The sequence below is a fragment of the Rhamphochromis longiceps genome, linkage group LG14, assembly GCF_057381845.1.
Source record: "Rhamphochromis longiceps isolate RC_006_pf linkage group LG14, R_longiceps_female_GT1.1, whole genome shotgun sequence".
Classification (NCBI taxonomy): Eukaryota; Metazoa; Chordata; class Actinopteri; order Cichliformes; family Cichlidae; genus Rhamphochromis; species Rhamphochromis longiceps.
In genome coordinates, this window is record NC_140570.1 from 31,337,594 (window position 1) to 31,353,391 (window position 15,798).

General features: G+C 40.7%; 1 protein-coding gene across 5 annotated transcripts in view; it reads left to right on the top strand.

Moving 5' to 3' along the window:
• robo1 (roundabout, axon guidance receptor, homolog 1 (Drosophila)) overlaps nt 1-15,798 on the top strand; it is a 221,124-nt gene that overhangs the window by 98,195 nt on the left and 107,131 nt on the right. For all 5 annotated transcript variants that reach the window (XM_085429417.1, XM_085429416.1, XM_085429419.1 and 2 more), the window contains one exon: nt 10,629-10,955. In XM_085429417.1, the coding sequence (XP_085285543.1) occupies nt 10,629-10,955 (327 nt within the window). The remainder of the gene's footprint in view (nt 1-10,628; nt 10,956-15,798) is intronic.

Genomic DNA, 15,798 nt, shown 5'->3' on the forward strand with positions numbered 1-15,798 from the left:
ACTTCTCAGTTTCGAGAGACTTGCAAATCTGCCTCAGTTCTTCTGTAAAGAGTTCAGAGTCCTTCAACTGTGTGATTGTTTTGCAGTCACCTCCCGTCTTTCCTTCTGATGTGCCGTCTTTTGCTTAAACCATGAAAGCTCTAATTGAATAACAATTGTAGGTACTCTGTGAAAGACAGCTTCCTCAGCGTTTAAACATAAGATTGCTTTGGTATTTGTCTGTATGTCAGTCAGCAACTCTCAATGGTGAGCTTCATACTTCTGACTTAAAACAGGTTCATTGTAGGTTTAGGGCCTCATCCCCATTTCCCTGTTTGCACTTTGCCTTGACAGATTCACCTTTCCTGCCTTAGAAGTCATGAATGTAGAAAGGCTTTACTTCCTGCTAAAATGTAGTCTTGACAGGTTGTCTAGCCAGAAAATACTACAGTTCTTTCTTCACCTCTACACAGCGTACAGTGACAATGATGGGAATACATTGAGCATCTTAGACAAGACCAAAATAATTCAGAACTCTTCTTCCATTCGTAGCTTCTAAATCTAACTAATGTTCAATTTAGCTGCAGTACTGTGCAAAAGTCTTGAGCGACCCCTTATTTCTTTATTTTTTCTTTCAACGAGCCAGACGTATAATTCTCTGGTCTGGTCAGGCTTTCTGAAGATCTTTTAAAGTTTGGCCATTGGCTGCTTTTTCATTCATTTTAATTACAGTCCTTGAACCTGACCATTTTCCTTTCTTTCTTTTTTTGGTTTGTTGTTGTTCGTTAAATGACTTAACAGTGACCTGTGGAGCATTCAGCATAAAAAGGAATCTAACTAACGTTGAACCAGTGTGGCATCCTGATAGACGATGGCACAAAAGGCAGCCAACATCCAAAGGAGAACTTTGAATGTCCTGAATAACTATTCCTGAAGACTTTTTAAAGAAATTACAAGAAAGTTTGCCTAAAAGACTTGGAGTGTATTGAAGAATACGTTGGCATTGGTCATACCAAATATTGACTTAAAAGCTTGTTAAATTTTACAAACTCAGTTTTTGTTTTGTGTGCTGTATTTTCATGTATATTTCCACACGTTTCCACATATGGTCATATTTCCCGTTATCCTAACAAAGGACTTTCACACCATAATGTATTGCACTGCATATATGATGAAGTACTGTCTGAAAATCATTATTTTGGCAGTTCAACAGGTCACTTTTAAAAGAGGATGTTGAGTAGACCAGTGGCAGGGCATGATGTTAAGATATACTCAGATATACTTTCTCTTTTCTTTTTTTTTTTTTAAATCATCCTAAATCAATATTTCCAAACTAGCATTTCTCACAGCTTTAGTCTGAGCAGTGCTTCTGCTGTCAAATGTGGAAAACTGACAGATGGGGAGTAACTAAATTTGCGATCAAGTTGTTTTCACTTTGAAGCATCAAAGGAAGCAGTATTTGGTTCATTACATTGTGTACCTGGACAGTTGGTGTGTATGTTTTGAGGAAGAGACGTGGTAAGTGGGTGCTGGAAAGCATTCAGGCCAGTGAGCAGTTGTCTGCAAAAGGAAATTTCTTTTTAATGCCAGACTGGGCACAGTCTCCCCTCTGTGGACGTCTAGAAAAAGGCTTCTTGGCAGACTTTGCCCCTTCATTAATTTTGACCAAATATTTACTGTGCATCACATGGCAAACCTTACATCCCACTTAAATTTTTTCCAGGCAAGGTTTTGAACAGTTTGGGGCAATTTGTGTTCCATTTGGCTGGACTTGGGCCATGTCCCACTCAGCAGGCCCATGCTGGTGTATCTGGGATTTTGCCACATGGCTCCACAGAGTCTTAACCTATGCTGTGGGAGCCACGTTTCACTTTAAGAATACCATCATAGCCAACAGTATGTGAACCGCTGTTGCATATGCCAATACCTAAGCTTGCACACATTGACACATCAATACTATGTGCTCTGTATTTGCCCTTTTAACCTAAAGGGCACCAGAAGGAAATGTGCCGGGTTTCTACATTCAGATGTTACCACTGTGCCCTCGACTGAATGCAATAAATGAAATTCCCTTTCTGCATGCAGCTGTCTGAGATTTACTACAGAATGTTTTTGGCTGAGTGTTTAGAATAGCCCACATAAGAAGTTAAGGTCCTCAGCTTTGCACTAAGCAACTGTAATGTAACGCTGGTCCAAAGTAGACTTGTATCACTGTTGCCATCAAATAAATAACATTTAAAAAAGCATTAGGTGCTTTTGGCCATGCCTGCCTCAATTCACATTGGCATCTCTTCAGAGCAGTTCTCTTTCTTGGCATTAAGCCCACATGCCCTACTCCCCACGACTGGGCTGTGCCAGCTGAGTGTGCTGGTCCCTCTTCCTCCTCACTGCTCTTTCAGCCCCTCCCCTGCCTTCAGTCCCCACATGTCTAGTGGCTGGACAGAAATACTGCAGTTAGCCCAGAGAGCGACCTTGGGAGGAGAGAATCACCTGATCATATTGTTACTGACACAAAACTAAGCAGGCAGCACTTTTCGAAATTAAATTAAGCAAACTGTTTTATTTACATTTACTCTACTGTGCCATTCCCATCGAAATATGCTCATAATTCTTGCTTGAATGCTTTTTTTTATTTTTTCAAAAACAGTAAACACTTAATTTTGCTGAAATACAGTTGTATTAATCACTTGAGGATTTCAAGTCTAGCAGCTTGCGTAAGTCAGCAGTGAGATACTCACTGTCCCCTGTTGGGAAATAAATGTACCAGTGTATTCAATTACCTCTGCTTCTCCTATCCTGCTGTTGTAGAAAGCTTTGATGTATCCCAGAGATCACACTGGTCAAACCTCATTAAAAACCGGCAATGCTGGAAAACAAAAACAAGAAGTAATTGCCCAGTCTTGCTCCCTTGTGCTTCTTTTCAGTAATCCCCCCCATCCCCTCCCCACTCTTTACTTGAAGCCTTGACTGTGCTGCATGAAGCTCCTTAATAGAAGGTCCAAGCCTGTCATCTGCACTCCATATTAATTACAACTCTTTTCCTGGGGTATCTGCACTGCTGATGGAATGACATCTTTGACACCGGCATTCATGAGAAGTCTGAGCTAGGTTTTCTTCTCAGGTCATCACTGTGAATATACAGGGTCAACTTGAGGAGTCTGCAAGTCTGCTCAAAGACACACAAACACACACATTGTGAATAGATTGATAGATAGATACCAGACAGACTGACACACATGCATGCAGACAGACGGACTCTGTACTTGCATCCACGCTGCTCTGTTCATCCCATCTGCCTGCGGTCTCCAGAGCCAATTTGACAGGCTGCATCCTAACAAGCATTCCAGTCTTTTCCACTGCAGATTTCCTCCTCTTCCCAGTGAATTGATATAATAAAGAATAGCTATTATACTTATCCTGTAGGAATGAAATCTGCCCTGATGGCCTTCTGCAGAGTTTGACAGCTTTTGTTTGTGTCTAATGACACTGACTGTAGCAGATTGGTATCAGGAAGAACTGCAATTCATTCACAATTGTGTCCCATGGGTGCCTGTTGAAAATTCATTATTTTTAGTGTGTGTGTTTCTCTTGCCACATCTTTTCACATTTACTCCTGCTTGGTATGTTGCTGACAGTGTATGTGAAATTATGTTGGATTGTTTAAACTGTGGGGGTAAACCTCAGTGTGTAACATTATTTATAAATACGTTTGTGCTCACATTTTCTTTCAAAGACACACGAAACAAATATTTTTGCATTCATCATACTTGTTCCTGTGCCTTGTATCTACAGCCTGGTGCAGAAGTTAAAATCCTGCTACTATTGTCTTAGATTCAGATGGGGGCCCCAGAGCAGGATGAGCTCCAGCCTCCCAAAGGAGTACTTTGCTATGCTGTCTTACTCTCAACCTGGCTCGCATTGCAGAGGGATGCGCCAGGATGCGTTTCCCAGCTGACACAGCCAGGAACTCGGGCTGGTGCTTCAGGCCTTGAGACCTCTGCTGGCTCTTGTCCTGATGAGCGATAAGTGTGAATATCCTAGAGCGTTGGAAGTTATGCTAGTAACCCTTGGCCCCGAGTAAAGGAAGTAGAACGCCTTGTTTATGGTATCATCAGCTGATTTGTCACGATTTTATTGCAGGTGAGAACAAGCAACAGGATGATCAAAGGCAACAACAGTGATAAAGGGACTCTGACAGATCTTAATAGTTAGGTTGTGTTTGCACAAGTTGGAAATTGGAGCAAGTATGGTGGAAGATAACAAGTAATTGGGCTTACTTTTTCTTCTTCTATGTTTATCATATTGTGAAAATTATAAGAATTGATTGGATAAATTGTAGTGGGCTCTGCTGAAACGCACAATAGTAAGCAGGGTGGAGGGGGGTTGTTTTGTTTTTTATCAAGGGGTGTTGTGATGTGTATGCAAATTGCCAGTTTGCCACAGCCATATTTTGCTCAAATATCAATGGGAGCATTGTAATCTGTGAGAGTGTTCGTTTCTATAACAACAAATACAGCCAACCCAATAGTGTACTGTTGTGTATAAACTCATAGATAACAATCTTCTGGTTTGCTTGTGTTAAAAAAGCATTTGGACAGAGATACCATTTTTTGGAAATTGATAACTATTCTCAAGTGCTGATGTAGTATAAGCGAGGTAACCATACCCTGTTGTGTTTGGTAAATGGAGACAAAGAGATGAGGAGGAAAAGAGGCCATAAAGATATCCATCAACCCCCTCCATCACCCAACCTCTGGAGCTCCATACAGACTCACACACAGGGCTCTAATCCTGCCTCTTAGGAGTGTAAGCGATAGCCTTGTGTAACATTAAAAACAGGTCTGATCTGATGCAACTGGCAAAGTCATTCATGCAGCACATTCCAGGGTGGGATTCTGAGGCTGAAACGGTAAAAGATTCAGTTTCACTTTCCTGTTAATGTCATCTGATCAGCAGGAGTACAGTACCTCGTCTTTTCTCTCTGTGTCCGTCTCTCCCGCTTATCTCTGCCCCTCTCTCCCTTATCGTCTCTAATTCATCAGAAAAGGGTGCCTTTTCTTTTGTGTTAAGTCATTTATTGGCCAGCCCTGTCCCGAGCAGGCGTGGCTCCTGTGTACGCCTGGCTACCCCGAGGGACACACCCTTTGCTCTTATCTCTGCCATAAATCCCTCTTAAGTCCCCTAATCACAGATTAATGGGGCTGTAGATTAAAAAGTGCCCTACTGTGCTTGGCCTTCCTTATCACAGATCCATATTCCATATCTCTTACCATTGCTCAGCTGGACATCTGATATGGCTTGTGATGATACGGCTAAGGCTCCTGCAATAGCTTTCAATTTTACTGCCTCTCTTTATGATATTCTGTGACCTTGCCCATTTTGATGGGGGAAATTAAACTTGCAGCAACTTCACTCATATAATCAAATGAAATTTGTCGCTGGGATCCTTTGTTCTGTGACAGTCAAATGACCCGGCATTGTGAAGTTGTTTTATCAGTCAAGGAAGTAGACACATTATCCTGTCTCCCTACCTCAGGGGACCAGACTGACAACGGATCTAAATTGCTTCACTGTCCTTCTCCCCCGTGAGTACTCTGGGGTAAAGGGCAGGTGCCTGGCTCCCTTCCTCTTCCTCACACTCTGTGAAGATAGTAGCCATGGAAAACAGCTGTGAGGGACAAAGGCACATTCATTTTTGAAGTTAGGGAAATCACTGGACCAGAACTGATTGCTGAAGCTAGGTAATTGTTTTACGTCTTTTTAGCTTGTCTTTCTTCTTTCCTTCAGTCCTTCATATAGGGATTTAGTCAGTGGTGCATGATTAGTTAAAAAAAATTATTTATATATATATATATATATATATATATATATATATATATATATATATATATATATATATATATATAAATGCAGTTGTCTTCCCCACTGATGGACTGGTGTCAATGGACAGAAAAAAATCATATTAACATTTTAATATTTTTGGTATTGAGTTGGTCTCACAAGGAACTGGATTCATGTTCCTCCTCTAGGTTCTGTTTTAGTCAATCATAGAGCTTTTCAGCGCAAAGAAGGTAACTACTATGAAGCAGAATAAAGAGCCAAAAAATTAATAAAATGACATGAAATTTAAAAAAAAAAAACCATTTAAAAAAGGCTTAAGGACATAACTAGCAAAGCAGAGGACTTTCATCTGGTCAGCAATGGTTTTAATCCAAAAATATACACTGAATTATTTCAAGTGCATTAGAAGTATATCCTTGAGGCTATGAAGTAAAGAGTATTTTTTAATTCTTTAATTCTGTCTCTTTTTCTTTGTTTATTTCTATTATTATTTCCTATTCATTTATTTTTCTCTTTTCTAGATTTCTTCCAACTGCATTTTAAATTCAAAGTGCAAAAGTGTTAACGAAATGGCCCGTGTCTCTACGAAAGCTAACCTTGTGTTTTTTGGGGGGGTTTCTTGTCCTCAGGCTGCTGAGAGTTAAGGTCGATGGAGGGCGTTCTTCTCTATTTTAAGTCAGAATAGTTAGCTCGATTGATTGCCACATCCCAGACTTAGGAATAGTTGTAACTTGTTACCGTACAGTTGCACTCTATTGCTTCTTCATGTTGATACCTGGGCGATTAACACTGGCAGTAAACATTAACAAATAAATTCTTACACTGCAAAGTTAAAGAGACTTTATTTGATTATATCATCTCTCATGATAGTTTTACAAGTCCAGTGCAAAAATAGTCCCCTCCTGAGGTTTCACTATGTTGTTTTCATTGGAAGTAGTCTGTCTCTTTTTAGCATATTTCTTTAATCCGATTGAGGAAGCATGATTATCTTTTGGAATATAAAGTCAGAGTATATCATCTCATGTTGCATGGTGAAAATGAAGTTTAGCCCCAAGACATATAGATGAATCCATGTGAAGCTAGTAGCCATAATCTCAATACACATAAATATTCCTAGTGATATAATGGCCATTTGCTTCATGAGAACCATCATAAATCTCATTCTTATGCCATGTCTATCCATGTTTAGAGTGGGGGGAAGAGTCTGGGTTTTAGAGTGAGCAAACGCCTGGAGGTCTTCATGAATCCTTGCATGCGTACAGTATATGGGTCAATGTCTAGGTCTGCACCCTTGTGGCAATGTGGTTTGGCATGAGCCTTTCCAATTCATTGTGTTCGCTTTTGCTATTGGGATTGTTGTTTGTTACTAAGATTACTTTCATGAGTGAGAAAACTCTGACTCCATTGTTGTTGTTTTTTAATTACCTCCAGTGAGCAAAGACTCCCTCAAGCATAGTTTAACACTGTGTAGTGTGAGTCTCCCTATGTGAGTAAATGAGAAGACAGATGCACAAAGCAAGTGAGACGGTTAAGGGAGAAGTAGAATTTTGCCTCAGGCACCAATCGATCAGATCCTTGCAGTAGAAGTCCCAGCTTCCCTTTGGTGAAGCTGTGTATTGCATTAGCTCATCTTGCATTCTCTGTCTGGAAGCAAAGAGGGGGGGTGGGGGTGGGGGGTGACGAGGGGGATAGAAAACAGGGGGGAGGATGGTTGAAAGCGGCAGTGGAGAAGGAAGGGCAGCGCTTTGAAATAAAGGGGAGTGCAACTTAAAGTAATGCGAGAAAGCAATGGTGAAAGTACGCACTCTGTTCATCTCTTATTTCGGTCTCAAATTTGGTCGTCTGTGTGTGCTGCATCGAAGGAGTGAAGTGAGCTTCCATTTCCTAAAAGCTTGCACCTGTAGAAGGGAGCACGGGAGTGTTTGTTCCTTGACAGGATAATTCTCTTTCCCCTGGTGAGGGGTAATGGAGCTGAAGTAACAGAGGTCACTCAAAGTGTCTGCGGGGATCAGCACGGCAAAGCCTACATACGCACACACAAGCAAAATATGCCTAGAAAGAATTCAGTCGTGACGAGGAAGGGATGATAGCATTGTGTAACTGATACATCCCGTGCACCCAGTCACGGCTCAAAACGCACACCCTCTCAGCAAACGCACACAAAACACTTATTAGTGTACTTCAGTAGTTCAACTGCTGAATATTTATTAATACAATTATTCTCACCAGCTTCTCTGTTACAGGACACAGTGGCCCACTTCATATTGTATCATCAGTCTGCATGTTCATCATGCAGATCGGCCATAATCATCTACAGTAAACAGTCAATGATCAAACACAGTTCCGCCTGCTGCACAGCTCTCTTCACAGTGTGCTACATCTAAATAGTTAATGGTTCCCCCATAAGGCCCCAAACTTCAGACCATTTCAAATTAGAGAGAAGCTATCTAAATCAGGAAGGGAACGGGCAGAGCAGATAGCGGCTGAGCTCTTCAAAGTCCTCTTTAATAAAACATATTAGCCTGCCTTGTCTGCTGAGGGGTGGTAGTGGTACAGTTGCTCCAGTAGTAATCAGCCTGTGTATGCTAGCAAAGTTAGTGCAGCTCCATGCTGTCTGACCAAAGGGCTGGGTCTTTATTAGCATATGGACTTTAAGTTAAAAGGTCTGTTTTGAGAGCAGGTTACAAATGGGGGTTAATTAGCCTAGTACTGGTTGAGACGGTTTCAATAGCCAGAAAGCAGAGATATGTATTTTTTATAAACTTTATTCAGTGCCAGATAGAGGACTAATTCATTCTTGCCAAAGGCTTGATATATCGCTCTCTAATTCTCCATCTGTTTCTGTTCGACTCTCAGAAATGCTTTAATCTACAAATGTGTTTTTTATACCCACGGAGCGTCTGATGTGCAGGACCAAAACAGTTTCAGAATTGTGGGGATTTCTGTGTGTGACTTTATCTTATGTGTCATGTGGCCACAAAATAATAAAACTTCAGCTTTGCTGGCGTTAGTGTAATAATTTCAGATACAGTACTGATTACGGGTACATTTTGACTGCAGTTCTCTGTGGTGTACAATTATTGCACTGCACCATTAATATGCTACCATCTTAATCGCAGAATTTCATTTAATTATCATTATTTTAATTCCAGTTTTTAAACAAATGCTCACGTTAAGTGTCACCAAGTGTTTCATTTTTGGAAAAGTTATTGGAGGATTTTCTTTTTGTCCTCCACCAGATTAAGCGCTTTAAATAAAATAATAACATTGAATTTAAATTACCTGAGAAGAAAATAATCAGCAACCTTGCAATCTGCAAACAGTCAACTCGTTTGCTTTTGTGATATTTTTCCCCACAAGCACCGCAATCAAGCACTGCAGTTTGTGACCAATAATTTAAAAAAAAAAGTGTGCAGAATCATATGAACATCAAACAGGGTCCCAATGGAGGAGCTGACGCCACATTTCAGTGTTTGTGTAGGGTTCATGTAAGAATGATGAGGTGCAGAAGAAGCCTCAACCCTCTGAGATAAAAACTCCATTTCTTTAACAGTGTCTCTTTCATCAATCAAGCAATTTTCAAAAAGTCCGCACAGCCCTTACCTGTCAAAATCATTACTATTGGGATATTTCAAAAGACTTGGGATCGTGATGTCCTTCACTGGGATACTGGATTAATTATATCTCATTGACCAAAGTACACATTTGCCTTGAAGTGATTTATCTTTCCACAAAGCTGTCACTAATTATGCTGACTTTACCAAAAATATGTGGCGACCACAAGAAGATGCCTTCTCAGCACCAGTTCTCTTGGGTAACATGGGTGGGTGTATGGCACATAAATGAGGTAGTGTGGCAAGTTCACGGGATGCTGGGTAAATTAATTGCAGGCCTGCGCCTCCAATTATACCCGACTCTCTTTAATTGGTGCTGAATGGGCTCCAAAGGCCTATGCTGGGAGATATGGTGAGAGGGGAAGAGCTCTTTCTCTTGGTAACACAGACACACACACAACACACTTTTGTGTGTAGCCACACAATGCATTCACAGCCATCCAGTCCCGCCCTTCAGGAATTAACAACAGGAAGCTAATTTGCATGTAAAGCAGGTTTGATAGCTACAGCTGACTGGTCAGAGAGCAATATTAATGACCAGAGATAGCACTGGGGTGTTAACCCCCTTGGCACTGCTGTTGGCTCTGCTGTGGCTCATCTGTCTTTCTTCAAAAGTGCAATTTCTGCTGTTGCTCCTTTTCTGTCATGAAGCTACACATGGCACCTTTATCTTATCTTTTATCTCTTAATTTCCTTTTTAACCTTCAAGGTGTGTCATATTTTTGTTTACCTTTCCCTTCGTTGCCTTTTCTGCTCTTCAATCTGTGAAATGACACTCACAAAGGTGCAGCAATGTTAACCTTTACCACAGGAGCTGCTATTTGGGGGGGGGAGACGTGTTCTTTACTTCTTTCATCACCACAACCTCAAATAGTACCTTAAATACATCTATTACTATCAAATTTTGTCTGTATTTAAAAATAATCAGCATGTTTAATACTTAAGAACTGATTATTGCTATATATGTAAAGTAGAATTAATTTAACTGTTTAAAATTTATACTGAAAAAAGTATTTTAAAGTGGCCTACCATCAGCTGCTAAAATTTACATGCATCTACTGTAGCCACATTGCACTAACCCTTTAAAACTTTTCAATCAAATAAGACAAAGTCCACAACAAGCCTATCATTCCTTTAAATAGCTTAAATAAGGACTCGCAGATGTAAATCGTCACTTTTGTAATTTCTTCTCAGGATCCCGTCTGCGCCAAGAGGACACCCCACCCCGGATTGTGGAGCACCCCTCTGACCTGATTGTTTCCAAAGGGGAGCCCGCAACTCTCAACTGTAAAGCAGAGGGCCGTCCAACCCCAACAGTGGAGTGGTACAAGGATGGAGAGCGGGTGGAAACGGACAGGGACAATCCCCGTTCTCAGCGCATGCTTCTTCCCAGTGGCTCTCTCTTCTTCCTGCGCATCGTCCACGGACGGCGGAGTAAACCGGATGAAGGTTCTTACGTCTGTGTTGCTCGCAACTACCTGGGAGAGGCAGTGAGCCACAACGCCTCGCTGGAAGTAGCCAGTAAGTGCAGCATGTCTTCCCACTTTCACACCCACGCCACTTTCTGGTGTGGGGTGTGAATAGAGTAGTTTGGGTTCAGATGTTGCTGAATAGCAGGCTCCAGTTTCTTCCTGTGTTTCTGCGCTCAATGTGTTCATTGAGTTGAATAATCTCTCGGGCGATGGGCAGGATGTGTTTGGCCCAGCCGTCTCTGTAGGCCTGCAGAGCCTTGGGGGGGGAGAGTGGCCTGATCATTCCAGGGTGAATGCTTCTCTAAAGGGCCCTTGGTAGGTGGTCATGAGCTACAATAGGAACAATGTCCTTTCTGTTTTCATCCTACCTCTGCTTTTTGTCAAAGAGATAGATATGAGGTTTTATAGCAAAAGGAATGCAATTGCTGCATCTGTGTTTAGTCATCTTTTAATAAAGAGCCTTCCTACTCATTTCATTGAAGAATCGGCGATGTCTTTTTATTGTCTGCTTTGCTTGTGCTATGACAGTTGAGCTTTGATGTAGAGTGGATTAAGCATCTGTAGGGTCAACAAGAGGCCTTTGTGACACATTAACAAGGCTAATATTTGGCTGTCAGTGTGCTTGCAATGCAGGACAAATAATAAAAAAGTCTTTCTAAAACCTTAAGTGTTTTCTAAGAGTTGTGACTGGTGTTGACAAAATTGTTCCCATGATTCTTTAAAAGACTGATTTTGTTGGTGAGGTCAGCTCTTCAGATATATTATCTCGTTGCGCTCTTGACTGGCTGAGAGTGAAGGCTGAGGAGCTCAGATATCAACCGCTCCTCCAGCGTGCCCAGAGGCTGTCACCAACCTCACTCACTGTAATCTAATCAAGATGGGGAAAGAAAGAATGGTGTGTGCGCTTGAATGTGAGCATGTGTGAATGAATGTGAGCCATTGCTGCATTGGGCATGGGCTGCTGTTGTGGTACTGGGTATGAGGTGTCAGTCAAGGGATTGCTGTGTAGTTTAAGCTGAATTAGTGGAATATCTGGAATATACAAATGTAACAAAACTTCCCCACTCTGATTGCTTTTTTAATATTTTCTATCCCAACTGTCAGCTGAAATGTAAAGCAGACGCAATAGATCCAAGACATTTCGAGGCCTGCTGATCAGACTATAAGTTTTTATAGTGTATTGTCTATGCTCTGATTTAGAACTGAGAGTCAAGGTCTTCCTTTAGAAGTAATGATAATGACAAAGAGCTGCAGAGAATCAGTATCATATATATATTCCCAACTAACTTCTAACATAAAAATTACAATTCTGCACAATTTAATAAAAGTGGAAGACCATTTAAGTTTGGTATACTTACAAGTTTCCATAGGCCAGAGTGCTAAAAATATCTTTCCCTTGTAGTAGGCAATATGCTGTGTTTGTTTCAGAGGTGGATTTTTCAAGTAGAAAAACAAGATACTTGGCGGGAAACACGAGGACCAGAGCACCACTGGCTCAGTCTCAAGTTTAGGTCTATGCTGTATAAGGTTCAAACAGATGCATAATGACAAGCCACTGTGCTCCAGCACACTCTCTCCTTCTCGCTTAGCTGGTGTCTCGCGCTCACCCCTCTCCACAGTTCATGCTTAACTACATGTAATTATGTTGTTGGAGCAACCAGGATGGAACCCTGGAGATTAAAAAGAAAAGCAAAAGAAAAAGTTCAGAAACTCTGAGATTTCTTTTCGAGGCTACATTTAAACTCCCGAGTAAATAAACTTTGAGACGTATATCTGACTTATGAGGGTTTAGGAAAGTTTTAAACCCTTTTTTACCCCTTGTTGTCATTACAGATGCTTGTCATAATGATACTGTTATGAGTTCAATATAGTAGATAGAATTTTTCACTCAGGTTAAGTTGAGGGATTAGCCAGACTTTTAATTTCCAATGAAACTCCAAAGAAGGAAGTCATGGGTTTAATTGTGTTTACTTTGCCTCGTTCTCCCTCTCTAACATTTTTGCTTTAAAAGCACTTTAAAAGCTGAAAACATGAATTTTTTTGTGATGTTATTCTAAGACCCTGGCTTTGACAGTTTCCTGTGCTCACCAGTGATTGTTAACGTAATCCACATTTCAACAAGTCCTGTTTTGCCAGCTAGGAGAGCTAGCCCAGTTTGTTTGGTTTATCATTAACCACATGTACAGTACAGCCCACAATCTCTCTATCTCAGCCTCTTAACCCAAAGCCATTTACCATGAATCATGTTTGCTTGGTGCATTGAGACAAGCTTAAGATAGAATTCTTTGCCTATTGTGTTATTGTTTTCTTTGCTTTAGAGATGTCAGCGACAAATAATGAAATGCCTTTGTGCTTGAGAACAGCCAGGTGATAAAGACCATTTGTTCAAGATTGTAACTAAAAGTATTTCAAACATTATGATTATTTTTCCATGATATAAATCTTCAAATGCCATTCTTCTTCTTTTTTTCTTTGCAAAACACTGAGCAAACAAGACTCTGAACTCAGCAGGGGAAAGTAAAAGTAAAAAGTGTTTCTGAGATTACTTTAATGTGAGTGAACAGAAGAAGCAGAACTGATTTTTTTTTCTTAACCCTTTAAGACCTACCATAGAACCAAGTCCGCCAGAGCTTATATTATATTTTTACATGCTGTAGAGCCATTTTTGGGAGCATTTTAAGTTGATATACATCAATACAACCATTACAGCCCAAATTTTAATAATATGTATGCATTAAGTGCATAGTAATTACATAAATTGCAAAAAAGTGCAATAAACCATAAAAAAATTGAAAATCGTTTTAGTTTTTTTAATATATATTTCTAGTTAGAGAAATTTAAGATGCCTGTCCCTCAAAACTGTAAATACAAAAAAGTTGCACAAAATAGTTTCCCACCACAGGAAATTTAAGTGTCTTCATAGTTTTATTTTTGAAATACACCAATTTTTATATAGTGCAGGAAAAACGAAAAATAAATATTATAATGTAAATTTGCAAAAAAAACCAGCATATGCATCAAAATAAACCATTTCCAGCAGTGCAATTTTAGTTCCAAGCATCCCAGAAACGACACAGAAAGTCATAAAGTCAAACATAACTTTTAAAAACACCAGTATAGGCTCATAAGGCCCTGATGGTAAAAAAAAAAACAAAAAAAAAAAAAACTACATTTCCTCAAAATTATGTCACTTCCGGTTTCGGGCAGGTCATGGCAGACACGGGATAGTTCGCGCTGAAGCGTTACAAACAGCTGATCAGATGGCAAAGCGAATATTATGTTTTTGTTGCTGCAAGTGCTTTTTATGCAGTTTTTGCAAAGCTATATGTGGAAGGAAACTGTGACCTAGGACAGGCTGATGGCATAAGATGTAAGTACAACTCCTCCGGTTTCATATGCAAAAAAAACTTATTACCCTAGCTTACGTGGTTGCAGAGCTACCAGGATTTAAAAATAGTTACGCAAAACGGAGCGTGCTTTAAAGGGTTAAGTTAATTATTTGAATCTTCTTACCACTGTTCCACTAAAATGGAAATGAATACCTTTATTAATTTTTATATATTAAGTAAGAGAATCATTTATAATGGTTATAATTTTTCAAGTAATCACTTCCAGACAGGCACAAAATGATAATCGTCGATATACCCTGTGATCTGTCAGAGTAGATTGTTTTACCCATGCTGTGTACGAGTCCCTGAGAGGCTCTATGAATAGCTATTTCCCTTTTCCTGGTTGTGCAGATAGTACAGTGAGGTAATGGACGGCACACTGCTCCACTTGAGTAGGCGATAACCTCAGGGCCTGCTGTGTAGTGGCCTGGCTGACTGCACAGTGCTGACCGCACAGGGTTGGCTGCAGGCTTCATATCCACACACAGATTCCTTTCTCCAGAGGCAGGGTTTACTTTTTACAGCCACTAACAACAGAAGCAAAGGGATGTTTACTTGAATTCGGTCCACAGCATATAACTCTTTTCAGCCAAGTTTACCCCAGAATCGCATTGATCTCAATGCTGCTGTGAAATCTCTGTCACCATGTGCAGCCAGCTGGCTTCACCGACTCTCTGATTAGTAGGGGTTGGTCAGATGTGTTGAAGGCGGCTCAGTTGATCCTGACAGATTCTGGGCCATGCCTGAGGGTCATCTGCAGAGTGGAGGACAGTTGGCTGGCATGCAGCAGTCCAAAGGCAAAGAAGCCACCTCCCACTGATCTTAAGACCCTCCTGTCTCTTTTGCAGGACATCTCTTGTACTGAATATCGAAAAGTTGGGGTCTTTGTATTGTAAACGTTTCAGACTAATCCTCTCCACCTGACACACAACATAAACATTCCAGTTGACTTTGTCAAACATTTCTTTCTCCGCTGCCCTTACCCATCTCTTCTCTTGTGATTATTTTTCCACTGCTGCCCACTGAAATGGAACACGCTCTGTGACTGAAACAGCTTCTTTCACTGCCTGATGGCAGAGTAATTATTTATTTGTCATGGTCTTTGCCTTTCATTAACTTATTACGAGAGGAGCAATATAGTGCAGAAGGTCTGGGTTTATAAATTTCATCAACTTCTTGTTCACATCCATCTTTTTTTATTATCATTTTCGGGGTATAATAATAATAATAATAATGGATACTTTATTGATCCCCATGGGGAAATTACTTGTTTTTCTCTGCATTTGACCCATTCACTCAGTGAAGCAGTGGGCAGCCCACTAAGCAGGCGCCCGGGGAGCAGTGTGTAGGGACGGTACCTTGCTCAGGGGTACCTCAGGGTAGCCGTTAAGTGGATTCGAACCGCCGACCTTCCGATCATGGGGCGACCACTTTACCTACTGAGCTATCCCTGCCTGGGTATTGTGCTTCTTTTAATCCCCCTTTTCAGCTCAGCAAATATTA